Source organism: Panulirus ornatus, chromosome 50 (genome assembly GCF_036320965.1).
Source record: "Panulirus ornatus isolate Po-2019 chromosome 50, ASM3632096v1, whole genome shotgun sequence".
Taxonomy (NCBI): Eukaryota; Metazoa; Arthropoda; class Malacostraca; order Decapoda; family Palinuridae; genus Panulirus; species Panulirus ornatus.
Genome location: NC_092273.1, coordinates 12755219 through 12773615, shown reverse-complemented (window position 1 = coordinate 12773615; position 18397 = coordinate 12755219). Strand labels below are relative to the sequence as shown.

Below are 18397 nucleotides of genomic sequence, written 5' to 3'. Positions count from 1 at the left end.
TGCAATGATTGTAAGCAAAATAGAAGGTGCATCGAGATACAGGAGACAAGAAGAATTTCATGGCCTAATAATCTTTGTCCTTGATGCGACAGGTATCAAAGCAAACGTTACCGAAACCATGATTCTGTGTATAAAGTTTCGGTAGAAGAATAGATGTTCAGACTCCATTCCAGCCGAGATAACCTCCTCTATACGTTCAGCACAGCAGAAGGCATCGTGCTGCTCTGTCTCTTTATATATATATATATATATATATATATATATATATATATATATATATATATATATATATATATTCCCCTATCCCCAGGGATATATATATATATATATATATATATATATATATATATATATATATATATATATATATATATATATATATATAACCATCACCCCAGAGACAGACAGCAGACAGACAGACGGAAGAACATGTACAAATACACACACGTGACGAAACATGGAGACATATGGAGACGTGAAGGTCTGAAGAAACAAAATCAACAACAGAATCCAAACGGCTCATCAGTAAGCATAACTAACTGTATATGTACATAAGCAACGTAACACTGCGTCACACACACACACACACACACACACACACACACACACACACACACACACACACACACATGCGAATGTTTGCTTGTCAACAACTAACACAAGCAGACACAAGGTTTAAACGAGATAACACAAGCATACACAAGGTTTAAACGAGATAACACAAGCAGACACAAGGTTTAAACGAGATAACACAAGCAGACACAAGGTTTAAACGAGATAGCACAAGTAGACACAAGGTTTAAACGAGATAACACAAGCAGACACAAGGTTTAAACGAGATAACACAAGCAGACACAAGGTTTAAACGAGATACCACAAGCAGACAAGAGGTCTAAACGAGGTAACACAAACAGACACAAGGTTTAAACGAGATAACACAAGCAGACACAAGGTTTAAACGAGATAGCACAAGCAGACACAACGTTTAAACGAGATAACACAAGCAGACACAAGATTTAAACGAGTTAGCACAAGTAGACACAAGGTTTAAACAAGATAACACAAGCAGACACAAGGTTTAAACGAGATAACACAAGCAGACACAAGGTTTAAACGAGATAACAAAAGCAGACACAAGGTTTAAACGAGATAACACAAGCAGACACAAGGTTTAAACGAGATAACACAAGCAGACACAAGGTTCAAACGAGATAGCATAAGTAGACACAAGGTTTAAACAAGATAACACAAGCAGAGACAAGGTTTAAACGAGATAACACAAGCAGACACAAGGTTTAAACGAGATAACACAAGCAGACACAAGGTTTAAACGAGATAACACAAGCAGACACAAGGTTTAAACGAGATAACACAAGCAGACACAAGGTTTAAACGAGATAACACAAGCAGACGCAACGTTTAAACGAGATAACACAAGCAGGCACAAGGTTTAAACGAGATAACACAAGCAGACGCAACGTTTAAACGAGATATTGCTTTTAAAAAAAAGGTCAAAATATGATAGTATTCACCGGTGCTAACCAGCAGAATCATTACAATTCTTACATGAATCTTATCTGTCATCTCTTACGTAAAGGTGTGCTTACGGTACGTTACGTCAGACGTGAGGTATACCTGTTGTTTACTACCTTCAAAACTGCCTATTTTCCCCTCAAAACACAGCAAACATTTGAACACTGACAGAACCGCCGTCACAATACAGCAACAGCACACATTTGAAACTGACATAACAGAGTTTAAATCAGTTTAGAGTACAGTCATCCGGTCTGATCTTATCTGTCTTAATTTCCACAGATTCTCGTTTGTTGAGTGTGGAGTATGTACGTATTCATCACAACTTCAGAAAAAAAAACATACTGTAGCACTTAAACCTTTAAAATTTCAGACCTTTACGACAGGCGCTTAACAATGAGCAAGCCATCATGAGCAAGCCATCCACAAACATACATAGATACATACAATTTCATAACCAATTTGATCTTCAGGCTCTTTTCCGATCACTTAGTTACATTTACGACCCCCAAATAGTCCTGCCATGTCTCAACTGTACATCTCAGCCAAATGGATGCCTTAATTCAATATACCGTTCTTTATTTACTTCTATTCTACGCACGTCTATTCCTGAAGAGGCAACGGGAGAGCTATGGGTCAAGGGCCACACATGTGCAGCGTTAGTAAATATGGTTTTTTTTTTTTAGATTTACCTCTGAACACCTGCAGGAGGCATTCACACCTGTCCCACACGACTCCACCTGCATGGGGGTCACACCGAGCATAAAAAAAAAACCCGCCTCTAGTGAGACTGCGTCAATGGGAATACATAGACGTCAATGGGTTTCTCGCTCCAAAGGAGTGAACCATCTCCTACCTACTGGAAATATGTAGCAGCCTAAGGCAGCAGGAGCTTCTGGAAGGTATAGCCTGGGAAACACCAGGACCCTTTCTTAGATAGGTATTCCAGGGGGGCAATTATGAACTAGAAACAAATAGTGGTTGTAAGGATGCTGATGGTCTTAATGACCCCCAGGTAATAGTCGACAGGACAACCAAGTTATTAGCCTCGAACTAGGCTACCTGCTGAAGAAGCTGAGGGTCTTCCCTCCCTCCTACTGGTGGACGTCCAGGTACGGTCCACCAATATAAGAGGCCTCCCGGTGCTGACCAGGCAAGGTACAACTGGTCTTTATCATTCATTATCTCCCGCTGATAAAACCACATGACAGCCATCACATCACTCGCCTCTGATGATTCTCCATTCCCATCTCTTTAACGTTAACAAATGCACGACGACGCCTCTGTGGTTTCTGTCGCACAGCTAAGTTTGTGAAATACACACTTGCGTCCATGAGCTCAGCTGGCCTAAAGGGAACAGTGTATGCATTACAGGGTAAATGATTTTTTTTTACTTACAATTATGAGGACATGATGCACAAATTGAAGGTTAACTGCATGTGCATCTGACTGGATTTCAAGGCAATATATTAAGGCACGTATTCAGAATCTAAGACTTCCAAGAGGGTGCCTGCAAGAGGCGGTCACATTTAGATGCGCATTCACCAGACACTGAGCGTTCCTGATGTGGTGCTGGAACCACTATGCAAGGAGCCACGGAGGACGGTTTACATGTCGGGGTTATAATGAAGTCCAACAGGAGTAAAACGGAAACTGTGAGGTGTAACTAGTCAATCTGACAAACCTTATCTTACCAAGAACCGGGGAGCTTAGAACCCCCACAAGGCCCCCTCCGAGTCTCGCCTTTATGTAATGTCTGTTCGAAAACAATCATGTCAATTCGACAAATATCTCTTGGAATTTCTTCACCTGCTAATGCTCTCAGTGGGTCAATACGTGGGAAATGACTACTGCCTAGGATTGGCCAGTCTTTTTAAGATCAATGTCTCAAAAGTGGTTCCGTCCTCAGTGTTTCTAGCCGCCCGTCGGAGACGATCACAGCTTCTGGCAGACCCTGTCGCGAAACAAGAGAAGCGAGAGGAACTCCGGTGAAGGCTAGGTGTGTGTGTGTGTGTGTGTGTGTGTGTGTGTGTGTGTGTGTGGGGGGGGGGGGGGGGGGGGGTTAACATCATCAACACAACAGAAGATGGGGGGGCGTCACTTACAACCGCTGCTCCACTCGGGATTCTCAAATATACGTGAATTCTAAGCCTAAAAAACAAAAAGAAGAGAAGTCTCGTCCATCAACAACACACGAGAGACAGTCGTAGTCCAGGTAACCTCCCTGTCGTACGGGTATACAGACAGATCACCCGGTCATGTCCACCCGTGGGTGGAGGTGGTGTTTGTCGTCCCCCTCACCATCCACGGGAGGAGGAGAGGAGAGAGAGAGGAGAGGGAAGGGCGAGGAGGAGGAGGAGTCAACGCGCGGGCCACACTCACCACTTGCTTGGGCGTGCAGTCGTAGGGAAGTCCGCGCATTCTGATGATCACCTGGCCTCCCCTGGAGAGGAAGGCCTGCGCTTCGTTGTTGCTACCTAGGAAAGAGAACCACTCTATGTTAGAACAGCTCACTCTAGGAGAGCTGAACTATTCGAAAACACACACGTGACACAGTTTGTTGCGTACAGGTAAATATAAAAAAAGAACCGGGACTTGACATAAGCTTGGCCAACCCTAAGAGAGAGAGAGAGAGAGAAAAAAAAAAAGGAAACTGCCTAACATACATATTTAATTCTACCTTCAATATTATGGCATTGGATTCTTCTCTTAAACTTAAAAAAAAAAGTTCATCACAAATAATCCTATTCCTTAACAATAAAACTTTGTATAAAATCATCCCTACAATTCTACTTTGGTCTGTATAATACACACACACACACACACACACACACACACACACACACACACACACACACACACAGAAAATAAAAGAACTTTTGGGTTGATAAATTGTTGTGGAACACGGGGCTAGTCAACAAACGATAAATGCACACGTTGGTCGAGGAGCACGGATGATAATAGCTTAGATTACAGACACCAGAGGCTGAGGCGAGCCTGCATCGTGTCGCTCACCTACTTCTTAAAACACAGTTTCTGAGGAGATCAAACCGTGAAGGAAACACGAAAGAAGAAGGCGTTTCTGACTAGATTTTCTTTATTTTGTTATCAGATCGAATGATGGTCTGTGATGGCCATATATATAAAGGTAAAAGATACTCCTAATAACCTTTCCAATCAGTTAGCAAAGCGGTAACTTTCCAAATCACTTAGCTTAATAATAACCTTCCAATCAGTTGGTATAGTTGTCTCTGACAAAGAGAAATGAACTCTAATTTCAACCCAATCGGCGCCAATGACGGATTGTGGCGGCCATATTAGAAATCAAATTCGGCACCAAATTCAAAATTTCAGCGATGGATATCCATCATCATTTCCATCCCAATTTATTGAGTTATTATCTTTTATCTTTCTTTTATCTTAAGCCGCACTGCGATCTTAACCTTTTTAACTTCAAAATGAGTACAGGGACTTTTCTTGTCTCAAGGTAAACAAATATTTTGCGCTAAATGTTACATGAAATCCAACCTTGAGGTTCAACTTGTCTCAATGCGCGGGAAGCCATCTCCAGGACTCGACTTAAAAAAGTGCAGTGGTGACCTTAATCTTTAAAGGCCTTTGTCTTCCTCTCAAAAAATGCTTTTGACCGAATCGGACACTTGGTTTTGCAGTTATCCTGTGAAAACTGAATTGACGGACGAACAGAAATAGGTTGATTGTGACAGTATCCCAAAATGTTAAGTTACGGGGGTCCGAATTAGGAACTTTGTTATATGATCATTCATTAATCGTTTTTTTGAAAAGTTTTGATTCTAATCGTTTTTTGAAAAGTTTTGATTCTAATCGTTTTTTGAAAAGTTTTGATTCTAATCATTTTTTTGAAAAGTTTTGATTCTAATCGTTTTTTGAAAAGTTTTGATTCTAATCGTTTTTTGAAAAGTTTTGATTCTAATCGTTTTTTGAAAAGTTTTGATTCAGTCTGATCTGTTAGCACTGACTCCTTTTTTTTTTCTGACGGGTTTTTTCTTTTTTTTTCTAATTCTAAGCAACAAGAGACCATTTTGCTCCGTGGAGACCACATCAGAGATAACCCCCTCTCCCGGACCTACTTCCCTCAAAAGCCCTCACTGGCCCTGCGTATGTATCCCTCAGGAGTGACTCCTTGATGGGAGATCAAGAGGAGAAGACCAAAATTATAATGGTCGAAGTCAGAGGCACCTGCGCTGCCTTATGTACTGACAGACACGAGTTAGAAAAAAAAAGGAAAGAAAAATAGAAAAAAAGAAGATATAATCCATGATGTTTGTCGTTTGTTACTGCCTAATACATCATTCTCAAGTTCTAGAACTACAAAGAAAAATGAAAAAATATACATAAATGATTATTTTCTAACTACATCTCCCTCAGATGGATGAAAAGACAGTTTGTCATATCTTATTTCCAATTATATCCAACAAACAACGCGTGTTCATCCTGAAACATAGTGAAGGCGCATTTGACCTAATCCTTTATGGGGTTAGGATCAAACACATCATCACTGTGTTTTGTGTGGCGGGCCTCCAGCCTCACACGCAAAGCTAAGGTTGAATACAGGTAGTGTCGAGGGTGTAGTGAAGATGAGGGCGTAGTGAAGAGGAGGGCGTAGCGAAGGTGAAGCAGAAATGACAATGTTTGCAAAAAAAGGAAAACTAAAAAAAATAGAAGACATATACAGTCATAAAACGTCAGGGGAAACGAGGTATAAATGGCGTGTGATCTTTGACAATATACGAATATAAAACGAAAAAAAAAATCACAAGGTAAACATCTCCTACAAGGCCCTCTACAAGCAGCCGTGAGAGGAACAGACTCGTCAGCGACCATCGTGAAGCCACGGATTGTACTAGCGTCGCTTATGTGGCAGAGGAGCTGGAAGATGACTAGTGTCAACCAAACCTCACCACGGCTTCAAAATTAGTCCCTCTGGACCAGCGGCGTCATCGTCAGCAGCAAGCAGTAGTAGTAGTAGTAGTAGTAGCGGCAGCAGCACCAGTGCGCGTCTGCTGTAAGAGAGCAATGGTCCTGGGGGCCGCCCATGCCTAAGGGAAGGCAAGACGAACGCCCGACAACCCAAGGTCGTCACCAAAGTCGACCAACTTTACAGACAGCTGCACCACGGCAAGGGAGGAGGAGGAGGAGGAGGAGTGTGGTCGGTCTGCTGGCTACTTGCCGGACGAGGTGTCTCAACAGCTTTATCGGAAAGTGGAGCATACCGCATCCCCACCAGCCTACCAAACCATCGCCATCTCAAAATTTCTGAACATTCCGACACAGATTTGTCGATTACATTGATGCGCTCACTGCACTTTCCATTCTACAATGGAGGATCAAGGTCAACACGGTCCACAACGTGTCCAATCATAACCCAAAGCTGTTTACCACACTGTCATTCTCCTCCATGGAAGTCAACGGGGGTGAGTTATTGTGTACGATCCCACAGGAGGCTAATAACATCGCCTGAATTACGCCATATACTTATTGATCCCTAATGACCTCAAAGAGAGAGAGAGAGAGAGAGAGAGAGAGAGAGAGAGAGAGAGAGAGAGAGAGAGAGAGAGAGAGAGAGAGAGAGTTTGACAAGAGGGACCCCCTCCCATACTTGTTGCCGCGCGCGTCATTCAACGCCCAATAATTGAGGCAACACCTCAGTAGATGTGTAGAAAGGAAGAACGGTGGTATACTTGTGAATCACCTCAGACATCATCACGTATATATGAGTGGTATAAACCACACAAACGTCAGCAGTGTCACTGATGATGCGTATGGCGATCCAACCCGTCGCTATACCGTACAGACCAGGAACGCCTCTGATCCATAACTAACACACGCCCACCCCTCAAACACTGAATCTCATCCCCCAGACGCCCCTCAAACACCAAGTCTTTCACATCCCCCAGACGCCCCTCAAACACCGAGTCTCACATCCCCCAGACGCCCCTCAAACACCGAGTCTTCCACATCCCCCAGACGCCCCTCAAACACAGAGTCTTCCACATCCCCCAGACGCCCCTCTCAAACACCGAGTCTCATATCCCCAGACGCCCCTTAAACACCGAGTCTCACATCCCCCGGACGCCCCTCAAACACCGAGTCTTTCACATCCCCCCAGACGCCCCTCAAACACCGAGTCTTCCACATCCCCCAGACGCCCCTCAAACACCGAGTCTCACATCCCCCAGACGCCCCCCAAACACCGAGTCTTCCACATCCCCCAGACGCCCCTCAAACACCGAGTCTCACATCCCCCAGACGCCCCTCTCAAACACCTAGTCTCACATCCCCCAGACGCCCTTCAAGCATCGAGTCTCACATCCCCCAGACGCCCCTCAAACACCGAGTCTCACATCCCGAAGACGCTCCTCAAACACCGAGTCTTCCACATCCCCCAGACGCCCCTCTCAAACACCGAGTCTCACATCCCCCAGACGCCCCTCAAACACCGAGTCTCACATCCCCCAAAAGCCGCTCAAACACCGAGTCTCACATCCCCCAGACGCTCCTCAAACACCGAGTCTTCCACATCCCCCAGACGCCCCTCAAACACCGAGTCTCACATCCCCCAAAAGCCGCTCAAACACCGAGTCTCACATCCCCCAGACGCCTCTCAAACACCGAGTCTCACATCCCCCAGACGCCCCTCAAACACCGAGTCTCACATCCCCCAGACGCCCCTCTCAAACACCGAGTCTCATATCCCCCAGACGCCCCTTAAACACCGAGTCTCACATCCCCCCAGACGCCCCTCAAACACCGAGTCTTCCACATCCCCCAGACGCCCCTCAAACACCGAGTCTTCCACATCCCCCAGACGCCCCTCAAACACCGAGTCTCAGATCCCCCAGACGCCCCTCAAACACCGAGTCTTACACACCTCCAGACGCCCCTTTCAAACACCGAGTCTCACATCCCCCGGACGCCCCTCAAACACCGAGTCTTCCACATCCCCCCAGACGCCCCTCAAACACCGAGTCTTACACACCTCCAGACGCCCCTTTCAAACACCGAGTCTCACATCCCCCGGACGCCCCTCAAACACCGAGTCTCACATCCCCCGGACGCCCCTCAAACACCGAGTCTCACATCCCCCCAGACGCCCCTCAAACACCGAGTCTTCCACATCCCCCAGACGCCCCTCAAACACCGAGTCTCACATCCCCCAGACGCCCCTCTCAAACACCTGGTCTCACATCCCCCAGACGCCCTTCAAGCACCGAGTCTCACATCCCCCAGACGCCCCTCTCAAACACCGAGTCTCACAACCCCCAGACGCCCCTCTCAAACACCGAGTCTCGCATCCCCCAGACGCCCCTCTCAAACACCGAGTCTCACATCCCCCAGACGCCGCTCAAACACCGAGTCTCACATCCCCCAGACGCCCCTCAAACACCGAGTCTTCCACATCCCCCAGACGCCCCTCTCAAACACCGAGTCTCGCACAGCCCCACAAGCCTGAGCTCTCAATAGACAATCAAGAACGGGTGGTTTCCCTTCAGGAATTCACTCTCCATTCCTCCCCGTACTCGTGAATGGCATTACCTCTGGTACTTTCGACAAGTAATCGACAATTTGCAACTTGGTGATGGTGAGGAGGAGGAGGAGGAGGAGGACAAGGGCTGTGTGTGTGTGTGTGTGTGTGTGTGTGTGTGTGTGTGTGTGTGTGTGTGTGTGTGTGTGTGTGTGGAAAAAAAAACCCAGCAGGGTGTTCTTAACTAGTCAGGGCAACAAGTTCTGTGGAGCCACTTGGTCGTCCGAGCGGAGGCCACAGTCCGGTCGGTTTTCAGCCTCGCCGCGCCACCTCCCAGGGGCCTCCCCCACAAGGCCATCTCCGTGCTGTTATCTCCCCCCCCCCCTTCCCCTCCTCAACCTTCTCGTTATCTGTGTTATCGGCAGTTTCATCTTTAAACATATATATATATATATATATATATATATATATATATATATATATATATATATATATATATATATATATATATATATATATATCTTTTCAGAACTATCTTTTAATTTTCGTCTCGTCTCGAGTGTTGTGTCTACATATCACCAAAAAGAAAAAAAAAATATATCGTAAAGGTGGGCTCAAGTTGGTGACGGGCTACACATTTTCTATATCTCGGTCGTAACTACTAAGGCTTCAGACGTCGTTTTCGTCGCCAGTCAACGTTCCTCCGGACACCAGTGGCATGGGCAAAAAACGTTCAAACGTCATCACTAGTGTCAACGTTTCGAACATCCATCTTCCTTTGACGCGAACGTTTCTCACACCATCGTCATAAACACGTTTAAAACCATCACTTGTCAAAAGCGCCTACGTTAATAATAACAATGATAATAATAATAATAATAATAATAATAATAATAATAATAATAATAATAATAATAATAATATCCCTGGGGATAGGGGAGAAAGAATACTTCCCACGTATTCCCTGCGTGTCGTAGAAGGCGACTAAAAGGGGAGGGAGCGGGGGGCTGGAAATCCTCCCGTTTTTTTTTTTTTTTTAATTTTCCAAAAGAAAGAACAGAGAAGGGGGCCAGGTGAGGATATTCCCTCAAAGGCCCAGTCCTCTGTTCTTAACGCTACCTCGCTAACGCGGGAAATGGCGAATAGTTTGAAAGAAAAATAATAATAATAATAATAATAATAATAATAATAATAATAATAATAATAATAATAAAGGAAATAACGATGGTTCCACCAAGCTACAGTGTGTCATTAATTCGTCAGTTTTAGACAACACAGAATCGTCATCATATTGCTTCACAGTCGTCCCAGCTGAAAGAAAACGTTCGAGTCTTGAGAACGTTTTCAGATCAACGCCAGCCACCTACGTACGTTGAAAACACGATCGTAGCCAAGGCAGGTCGAGATTTGACAGACGTCAACGTTTTCTGAAGCTCCAATCAACAGCCATCAACGTTTTCCTGCGCTGAAATCACAACCGTCAACTGGTTTTTTTTTTAATCGCAGTCACAGTCGGCAACGTTTTTTTGATACCGTAGTCACAGTCGCCAACGTTTCTTGATACCGTGGTCACAGTCGTCAACGTTTTTTGATACTGTAGTCACAGCCGGCAACGTTTTTTGATACCGTAGTCATAGTCAGGAACGTCTTCTGATACTGTAGTCACAGTCGTCAACGTTTTTTTTAATCGCAGTCACAGTCGGCAACGTTTTTTGATACCGTAGTCACAGTCTGCAACGTTTTTTGATACCGTAGTCACAGTCGCCAACGTTTTTCGATACCGTAGTCACAGTCTGCAACGTTTTTTGATACCGTAGTTACAGTCGGCAACGTTTTTTTGATACCGCAGTCACAGTCGGCAACGTTTTTTTAAATCGCAGTCACAGTCGCCAACGTTTTTTTTTTTTTTTTGATATCGTAGTCACAAGTCGCCAACGTTTCTCCCGGTCCTCTAAGGCGCCCGAACAGAAGAGATGAAATCACATACTATCGATAAAGTAAACGATCAATCAAAAAAAAATAAATAAACGATCAATTAAGAAAAGAATAGATAAATAAAAGAAATGAAAAAAAAAAGTTTGAGTATTAAAAACAGATCTTATAGGGACCATGATCTTGTGATGCCGTCCTTCCTGCCGGTCACATGGTCTCCCCCCAACATGTCTCTCTCTCTCTCTCCCGAGCTCGGAGTAGGGTGTGTGTGTGTGTGTATGTGTGTGTGTGTGTGTGTGTGTGTGTGTGTGTGTGTGTGTGTGTGTGCGGCCTGGATCAGCTCTTTGGAAGCCTTCAGTTCACACTTAAGTGTGCAAAGTTTCTTTTCTGTTCGTCACTTGATATACATGCTCTCTCTCTCTCTCTCTCTCTCTCTCTCTCTCTCTCTCTCTCTCTCTCTCTCTCTCTCAATAGTCAGCTGGGACCAAGCAAACGAGCGATTCGCGAGTTGCAATATTGGTAGTGTCTTTGCCGACGTCCAGAGTGTCTGAAACATCTTCGCTGATGTCAATTACATTACGACCCACCTATGACAAGACTGGATGACACAGAACGAGGAAATTACACAAAAAGGAGACGTTTACCAGATGTCATAAGGGACGTGGGTAAGTGTGTGGGTGGGGGCAAACATAACTACAGATACATACAGCGAAAGAAAAAAAAAAATCTGACCACTTTTTGTGCGAAACTATATCACACCAAGGACGAAGGATTTTGAAAAATATCCTTTAGTCTGGCCTGACAGTGGAAGCCTTGCTTTTCATGATATTGTAAAATATCAAATTCTCGTGATAGTTAATGTCCTTTGCCTTTAATGTATGGTATAATGACATCGTACTTCGATGGAAATAAGTTATAAATCATAACTTATATAACTTATTACGAAATCCGTCTCACAATCACCAAACCCGACAGAGACAACACGAGTCGTATTGATCATTTCGAAATTCATCGAACTCATCCAGGATAATACTTTTTTTCCCCCTGTGTGTGTACGTAAGTACTATTTTTTTTCTTTTTTTTTGAGGAATACTGAGCCGGAGGGTTCGTCATCAGGAGATAAACCTTGTGAAGACGGAGGGAAAGGATCCCAGAAATGTGGATCCTTGACAATTAGGTGCATCCAGACATCATCATCATCATAATCATCATTATCATCATCATTATCATCATCGTCATCATCGTCATCATCTAGTTCATGCAAAGGAGACGCTCAATATGCCATTGAAACACAACCGACCAAGCCACCTTTTCTTTCTTTCCATCTCCCTCATCTTCTCCCTCGAACGAGAGGCGAGGGAGCCACAGGTAGACCACATTCTCACGGACTTTATCAGGGCGACTTGTCCCTGATTATACCACAGATAACGGCACTCTAGTTAAGTGCCAGTGCCCTCCTTCTTCTCCTCTTCCCCCTCCTCCTCCTCCTCCTCCTCCGTCACAAATAACCTTCTTCATAAATTCATGAAACAATGTGATACACGAATAAAACTGGGGTGGAAAGTATGGACGCTGAGTTGGGTTTTTCTTTTTTTTTTTTCGTGTAACGTCCGCTTTTGAAACTACAAAGAGGGGGGGGCCATCTCCCTAGTTGGCTTTATGAAACCACCAGTTAGCACCACCCCCGTGTATAAAGCAATCAGTCAATGCTCGGTCACTGAGCCAGTACAGGGCATCGAACCGTTCGTAATTCAAGTTAACTGTGTATCAAACTAACATTTACAAATGACTTAACCATTAGCCCCCCCAGCCTCCACCCCGCTTATCTACTTCCAGCCTCCCATCCACAATCCAGAGCTAATGCTTAGAAACGTTCAAATGAAATTACTTAAAAGTTTATAACCCACCAAAGCCTGTGGGAAGTATATAAACTACATATTGCATCATCCTCACCAGACACCCAAAACTACTATAGTATTGCATGAATCATCCTAAACCCCCCAAAAAATAATTCAATCGTGGCATTACACAAATTCTTTTCAACCTAACCCGCGACGTGATACAATTATCACACAAGGACATTTCAATACAGTCTTGGTGAAGATTCACCTCGTCTCTATACCTTAGGCAAGTGGGTCATTCTTTAATGTACGTCTTCCAGTAATTCTAAAATAACTAATTCTAGAAAAAAAAAAAAAGTGTTCTCTCGATATAAAATAATCTGAGACACATTTCCTCTCGCTGGTGTATGGAGGTGGCTCTTTGTGAGGTGGGGGGACACTGGTGCATGGAGAAGACACGAGTGTTTAGAAAAGAGACTAGTGTACAGAGAGCAGTAGTGTATGGAGAGGACAAGTGTATGGACAGAACAAATGTATGCAAGGAACAAGTGTATGGAGGGGACAAGAAATTAGAAGGTGCTGGTGTATGTTGTATACGACTAGTGTATGGAAAGGACTGATGTATGGAAGAGGTTAGTGTATTAAGAGAACTGATGTATGGAGAGGACTGATGTATGGAGAAGACTGGAGTATGGATGAAGGCCTGGATCCAGTATCAAGGCACATCAGATGACTGACGGAAAACCTGTTGTGTGAAGTATTCGGGCAGATGGGTGTATGAATGGGAGTTTGGTGGTGTATGAAGGAAGCCACTGTATGGAGAGGGATTGGTAATAAGGAGAAGGCCAGGTATATGCTGGGGTCTCGCGATCAAAAGTGATCATTAGTATAGAGAGGGGCACAGGGGTAGCTGTGTGTGTGTCTGGGAAGTCTAAAAACTGTAAAGTGGCTTGGTTTGTGGAACCGCAAGGATGCGCAGTAAGGGATCTCCTGTGCGGGGAGTGTCTGGTGTGATAAGAGAGCCTGGTTTAGAGAGGTGTGTCTTGCGTTCTTGAGGAGCCTCGATGTAGTGCGGGGGCCTGATACGTATAGTGAGTCTGGTGACATAATGGGGCCACAAGTTTGGCGAGAGACAGTTCCTTCTTGTGTGGAAACACAGCATAATGAATTGGTGGAGGGGGTCCTGTTGGTGATGAGCGGGCCTGGTGTCCGTAGAATGCTCTATGTGTAACATGTTCCTAGTATACATAAATGCTAGGGAATCTAGAAATACTAATGGTGGTTAGTGATAACAAAGATCTAGTGCTATGACTCTATCAGCTACGCTAAACATAGGTAACTAAAGTCGATGTAGTATGACAAGCAGCCGTGGACATCAGTACATTATCGGCGAGGATGTATCAGCTTTGGACATGGCCCTATCCATTCCCATCACACCACATCTCCCGATAGCACCACCACCAACAAACCACCAAGTCGCTACCGAGACACGTCCTTCGGCCAAAGCTCTCAGCCTTACACAACACGTCGCCTCAGCTCTTCACGTATCATGCAAGTGATCATCTATCATCACAGCGTGTCTGTCTGCTCTTCGTCAGGTGTCGGTGAGGTGTGGTGGTGCTTTCGGGAGGGTGTTGTGCATGGCCTGCCAGCCGGCTGGCTAAGCCGTTTGGTTGGTTGGTCGGTCTACCGCCAATGCCTGACGCCATCGTCTGGCTGGCTGGCAAAGATACTACTCACGAATGACGTTCATCATGCGCATCGTCTGCTGCATGGCGGCGTGCTGCATGTTGAGGTGGATATTCATAGTCATGGTCTCAGGGGGGATGGGCGGCAGCTGCTGCTGCTGCTGTTGCACTCCACCACCACCGCTGCCACCGCCACGCCCTCGGTGACTCTTCTCCGACATGGCTTCTCTTCCTGCCTGGACGAATCCCTTCAGGCGACGTGTATCTTTCGCTCTACCAACGGGTCGCTTATGGACGTTCTCCTATCTGTAGGTCTTACGGAGGGAAGGCCAACGCTGGCTTAATATCAGACTGATGAGATACAAGACGAGGAAGTGGAGATTCTTTTTCCCGGGTGGCACTACACGAGATAGCTTTACTCCTGAGAGAGAGAGAGACGGAGAGGGAGGGACTTCCAACACCTTTATATTTTCCCTCTTCTTCTTCTTCGCCGTCAGTAGTGTATCCACGTGACCCCAGGATGGCCACACCGTTACGTCATGTCTCTCCTGTGACGGTCAGAACCACCACGACCACTGTTTACACCCGTCTATTACCCCTATTGTCTCTCCCGTCTGTCACCAACACTGCTTGACCCTGATGGAACAGGGAGAGGGGGTTTCTGGCTGGCTGAGTGAGGGAAGGAAAGCTCCTGCGGACGCTGCTACACACACCAGGAGCTGGGCAGGTGATGAGGAGGAGCCCACCACCCACACAGACACGGACACAAGACACACACACACACTACGACAGCGGAGTCACTAGGGGGCACCCGAGGCTGGGTGAGGCAACGAGCGTTCGTTACCTGGTGCCTTTATCTCACCGTTATCTACTTTATCGCCGGGCACGAGGAGGGGCACCGGATTATCCGACCTGCCCCCCTCCAACCTTTCCCAGTCGCACTCCTCCATGTTATTTCTCGTCGACGCCAAATTTCGTCTAAAGACGGTGTCGCCACCGACGTCTGGTTGGCAGGCGGCCCTAGGCAGAAGTCAATCGCGTTGGTCCGCTGGAGATTCCCAGTAGCCAGCAGGCATATGTAATGTCGGTCGACTTATCTCGCACAGTACATCTGATAACTCGGTTTGAAGAGGGAGATACAGTTGCCCCCCCTCTCCTCTCCCTCCCTCTCGCGAGCATTCCATTTTCATTCGGAGTTTCAAAAACGAATTTATCTGCCTGGGTAACTCAATGATCACAGGTACATTTAAGTGTATAAGTTCACAAACTATGTGGAAGATATTAAGTGGTGTGGTTCGCAGGAACTGGTGGGGAATTTAATGCCAAGTCTTGCGCTCGTGTGTCAACATCGCCAGTTCCTTGAATACGACACACACAAACACACACACACACACACACACACACACACACACACACACACACACACATGCGATAAAATGTGGAAACAGCGCCCGGACCAGGTGAAATGCAGACCTCCTCCCACTCTCATAAAAGTCATTCTCTTTACGTTTTATAACAACTTTTCCACAGTTCACGTTATATAAGCCAATCATGCTTGCTGGACAAAGATGACCAAAATGGACTTTCAACCGAAGTGCGATTAAAATCAAAGCAAGGTCGATTGTGCCCGTTTGAAAAGATGTGATTAACTGCGCGATCGGGAAATCGTTGTCTGGACATCAGCAAAACGTAACCTGATTCTCTTTTTAGCCAAAAATAATCATTCACTTTCTTACATAAAATGGGAAACGGAATTTCAAAGATTGTCCATACAGTAGTCATTTCCAAAGAAAATGGATGACCAACTATCCTACAGAGAAAATGGGAGGTTGAGTTTCAGGGGGACACCTCACGGTGATTAACATTGTTTGTCTTGATATTACGAAACAGTTATTAATGAATACAAAATTGTAATCAGAATCATCTTTCCTCCTCAGGTTATTACAGTACCTCCATCTCAAACACCCAGTATATAGCTACAAACTTCAGTTATTGCAAGTCCATAAAATCATGAGATCTCATTTCCCTTGAGCCGCAGTTCGGCACCAGAACCACATCGAACTCGCGAAGAACCGCTGACAAAAAACGGTCCCCCACCAAACACACTTCGGTTGAAAGTCCGCATAACGTAAACACATCTGGCATCCTACAAGGTAAAAAAAATCCTGGGTGCTCACCTAATTCCTAAATCTGGCATCCTACAAGGTAAAATCCTGGGTGCTCACCTAATTCCTAAATCTAGCATCCTACAAGGTAAAATCCTGGGTGCTCACCTAATACTGAAAATAATACTAGAAAAAAAAAGCCCCTTAAAGATTTCATGCACCTATATCAACAAACCTAGCTAGCTAAGTCTCCTTTTTTTTTTTATAGGGTGAGCGAGTCAAGTCCCAGCACTCGAGGGGGGGAGGGCCACTGGCAGGCCCAGCGTACTCACCGCCGGCCACATTGATGAAGTCCTCGCCCGTGGCCTTGTAGACTTCGATGTACCGGTTGCCGATGTGGTGCTTGTGCCGTTTGAGTGCCATGTCGCGGTGCTCCGGGGAAATGAACCTGATAAGCGCCTCTCCGTTCCGACGGCCTTGCGGGCTCAGACACAGCGCCACGCCGCCTCTGTGGTGGGTAGGAGAAACAACACACACCGGGGTCAGATGGACACGGGGGGAAGAAGATCGCGAGGGGAGAGTGTGGAAGCAGAATACAACACGGGCGAATATCATGAGATGTAGGTTGAGGAGGAGTATTCAGGGAGTATAAGGCGTATCAGTGGATATCAGGGGACATCATAAGATATATGGGAAGAAACATATATGAGAGATCTTCGGGGAGAAGAACACACGTGGGGAGAATATCATGGGAGAGGAATCACATGGGGAGAAAGTCATGAAACAGGACACACGTGGGAGAATATTGCTAAACAAACACACATGGGGAGAATATGGGGGGAGGGGGAATCGGAAAGAATATAGACACAGAACACACACACACACACAGGGGAGATTTAAACAACACTCATGGGGAGAATACAAGGAAACAGATCGATCACACGTGGGGAGAATAAAAGGAAGCAGATCACACGTGGGGAGAATATCGGGGAACAAAATACATACGGAAGAATATTGGGAGATAAATTCATATTGGGGAGAATATCGATAAGGATAAATCACACGGGGAGATGTCAGGAAACAGAGCACACAATGGGGAGAATATCAAGAAGCAGAACACATATGGGGAGAATATCGGGAAAAGAGAAGACGGGGAGAATCTATACTGGGGAGAATATGAAAGAAAAAAAGAATTCACATGGGGGAGAGAATCAAGAAACGGAACAGATATGGGGAGAATATCGACACGCAGAACACACGAAGGAGGAATATCAGAACACACACACACACACACACACACACACACACACACACATACATACACACACACACACACACACACACACACACACACACACACACACACACACACACACACACACACACACACACACATACATACACACACACACACACACACACACACACACACACGAATAACAAGGACCAAGGGGCAAAGATGGCGTAATGGTCAAGCGTCCCTGACCATGATTCACGCACGGGCCCGCCCAAATATGAGTCCCGGGCACGGCACTCAACCAACCTAGGTGTTCATCTTCGCCTCGAGGCTGATCGACAAATGGGTATCGTGTGTGTGTGTGTGTGTGTGTGTGTGTGTGTGTGTGTGTGTGTGTAAAAGTAGACATGACACATATAACGGGGAAAATAAATGGATACAAGACAGCATAAAAAGAAAACGGCCAATGGGAAAGAAAACAGCACTGAGGGGAAAAACAGAACATGGAGAAGGAAGTGCCTGGGCTCAGCACACACACACACACAAACACACACGAA

General features: G+C 45.5%; 1 protein-coding gene across 8 annotated transcripts in view; it reads right to left on the bottom strand.

The window, feature by feature from the left end:
• The window catches only part of fus (epithelial splicing regulatory protein fusilli), a 308026-nt gene that overhangs the window by 61763 nt on the left and 227866 nt on the right, over positions 1-18397 (bottom strand). For 5 of the 8 annotated variants that reach the window (XR_011716420.1, XM_071691437.1, XM_071691440.1 and 2 more), the window contains 2 exons: positions 16936-17111; positions 3916-4028 (listed from right to left, as the gene is read on the bottom strand). Coding sequence is in view for 7 of the 8 variants with exons in the window: in XM_071691437.1 (XP_071547538.1) it covers positions 3916-4028; positions 16936-17111 (289 nt within the window). In the remaining variant the exon portion in view is untranslated. Of the gene's footprint in view, positions 1-3915; positions 4029-14550; positions 15319-16935; positions 17112-18397 lie in introns of those variants that run through there. The other 3 variants (XM_071691438.1, XM_071691442.1, XM_071691443.1) reach the window with 3 other exon arrangements.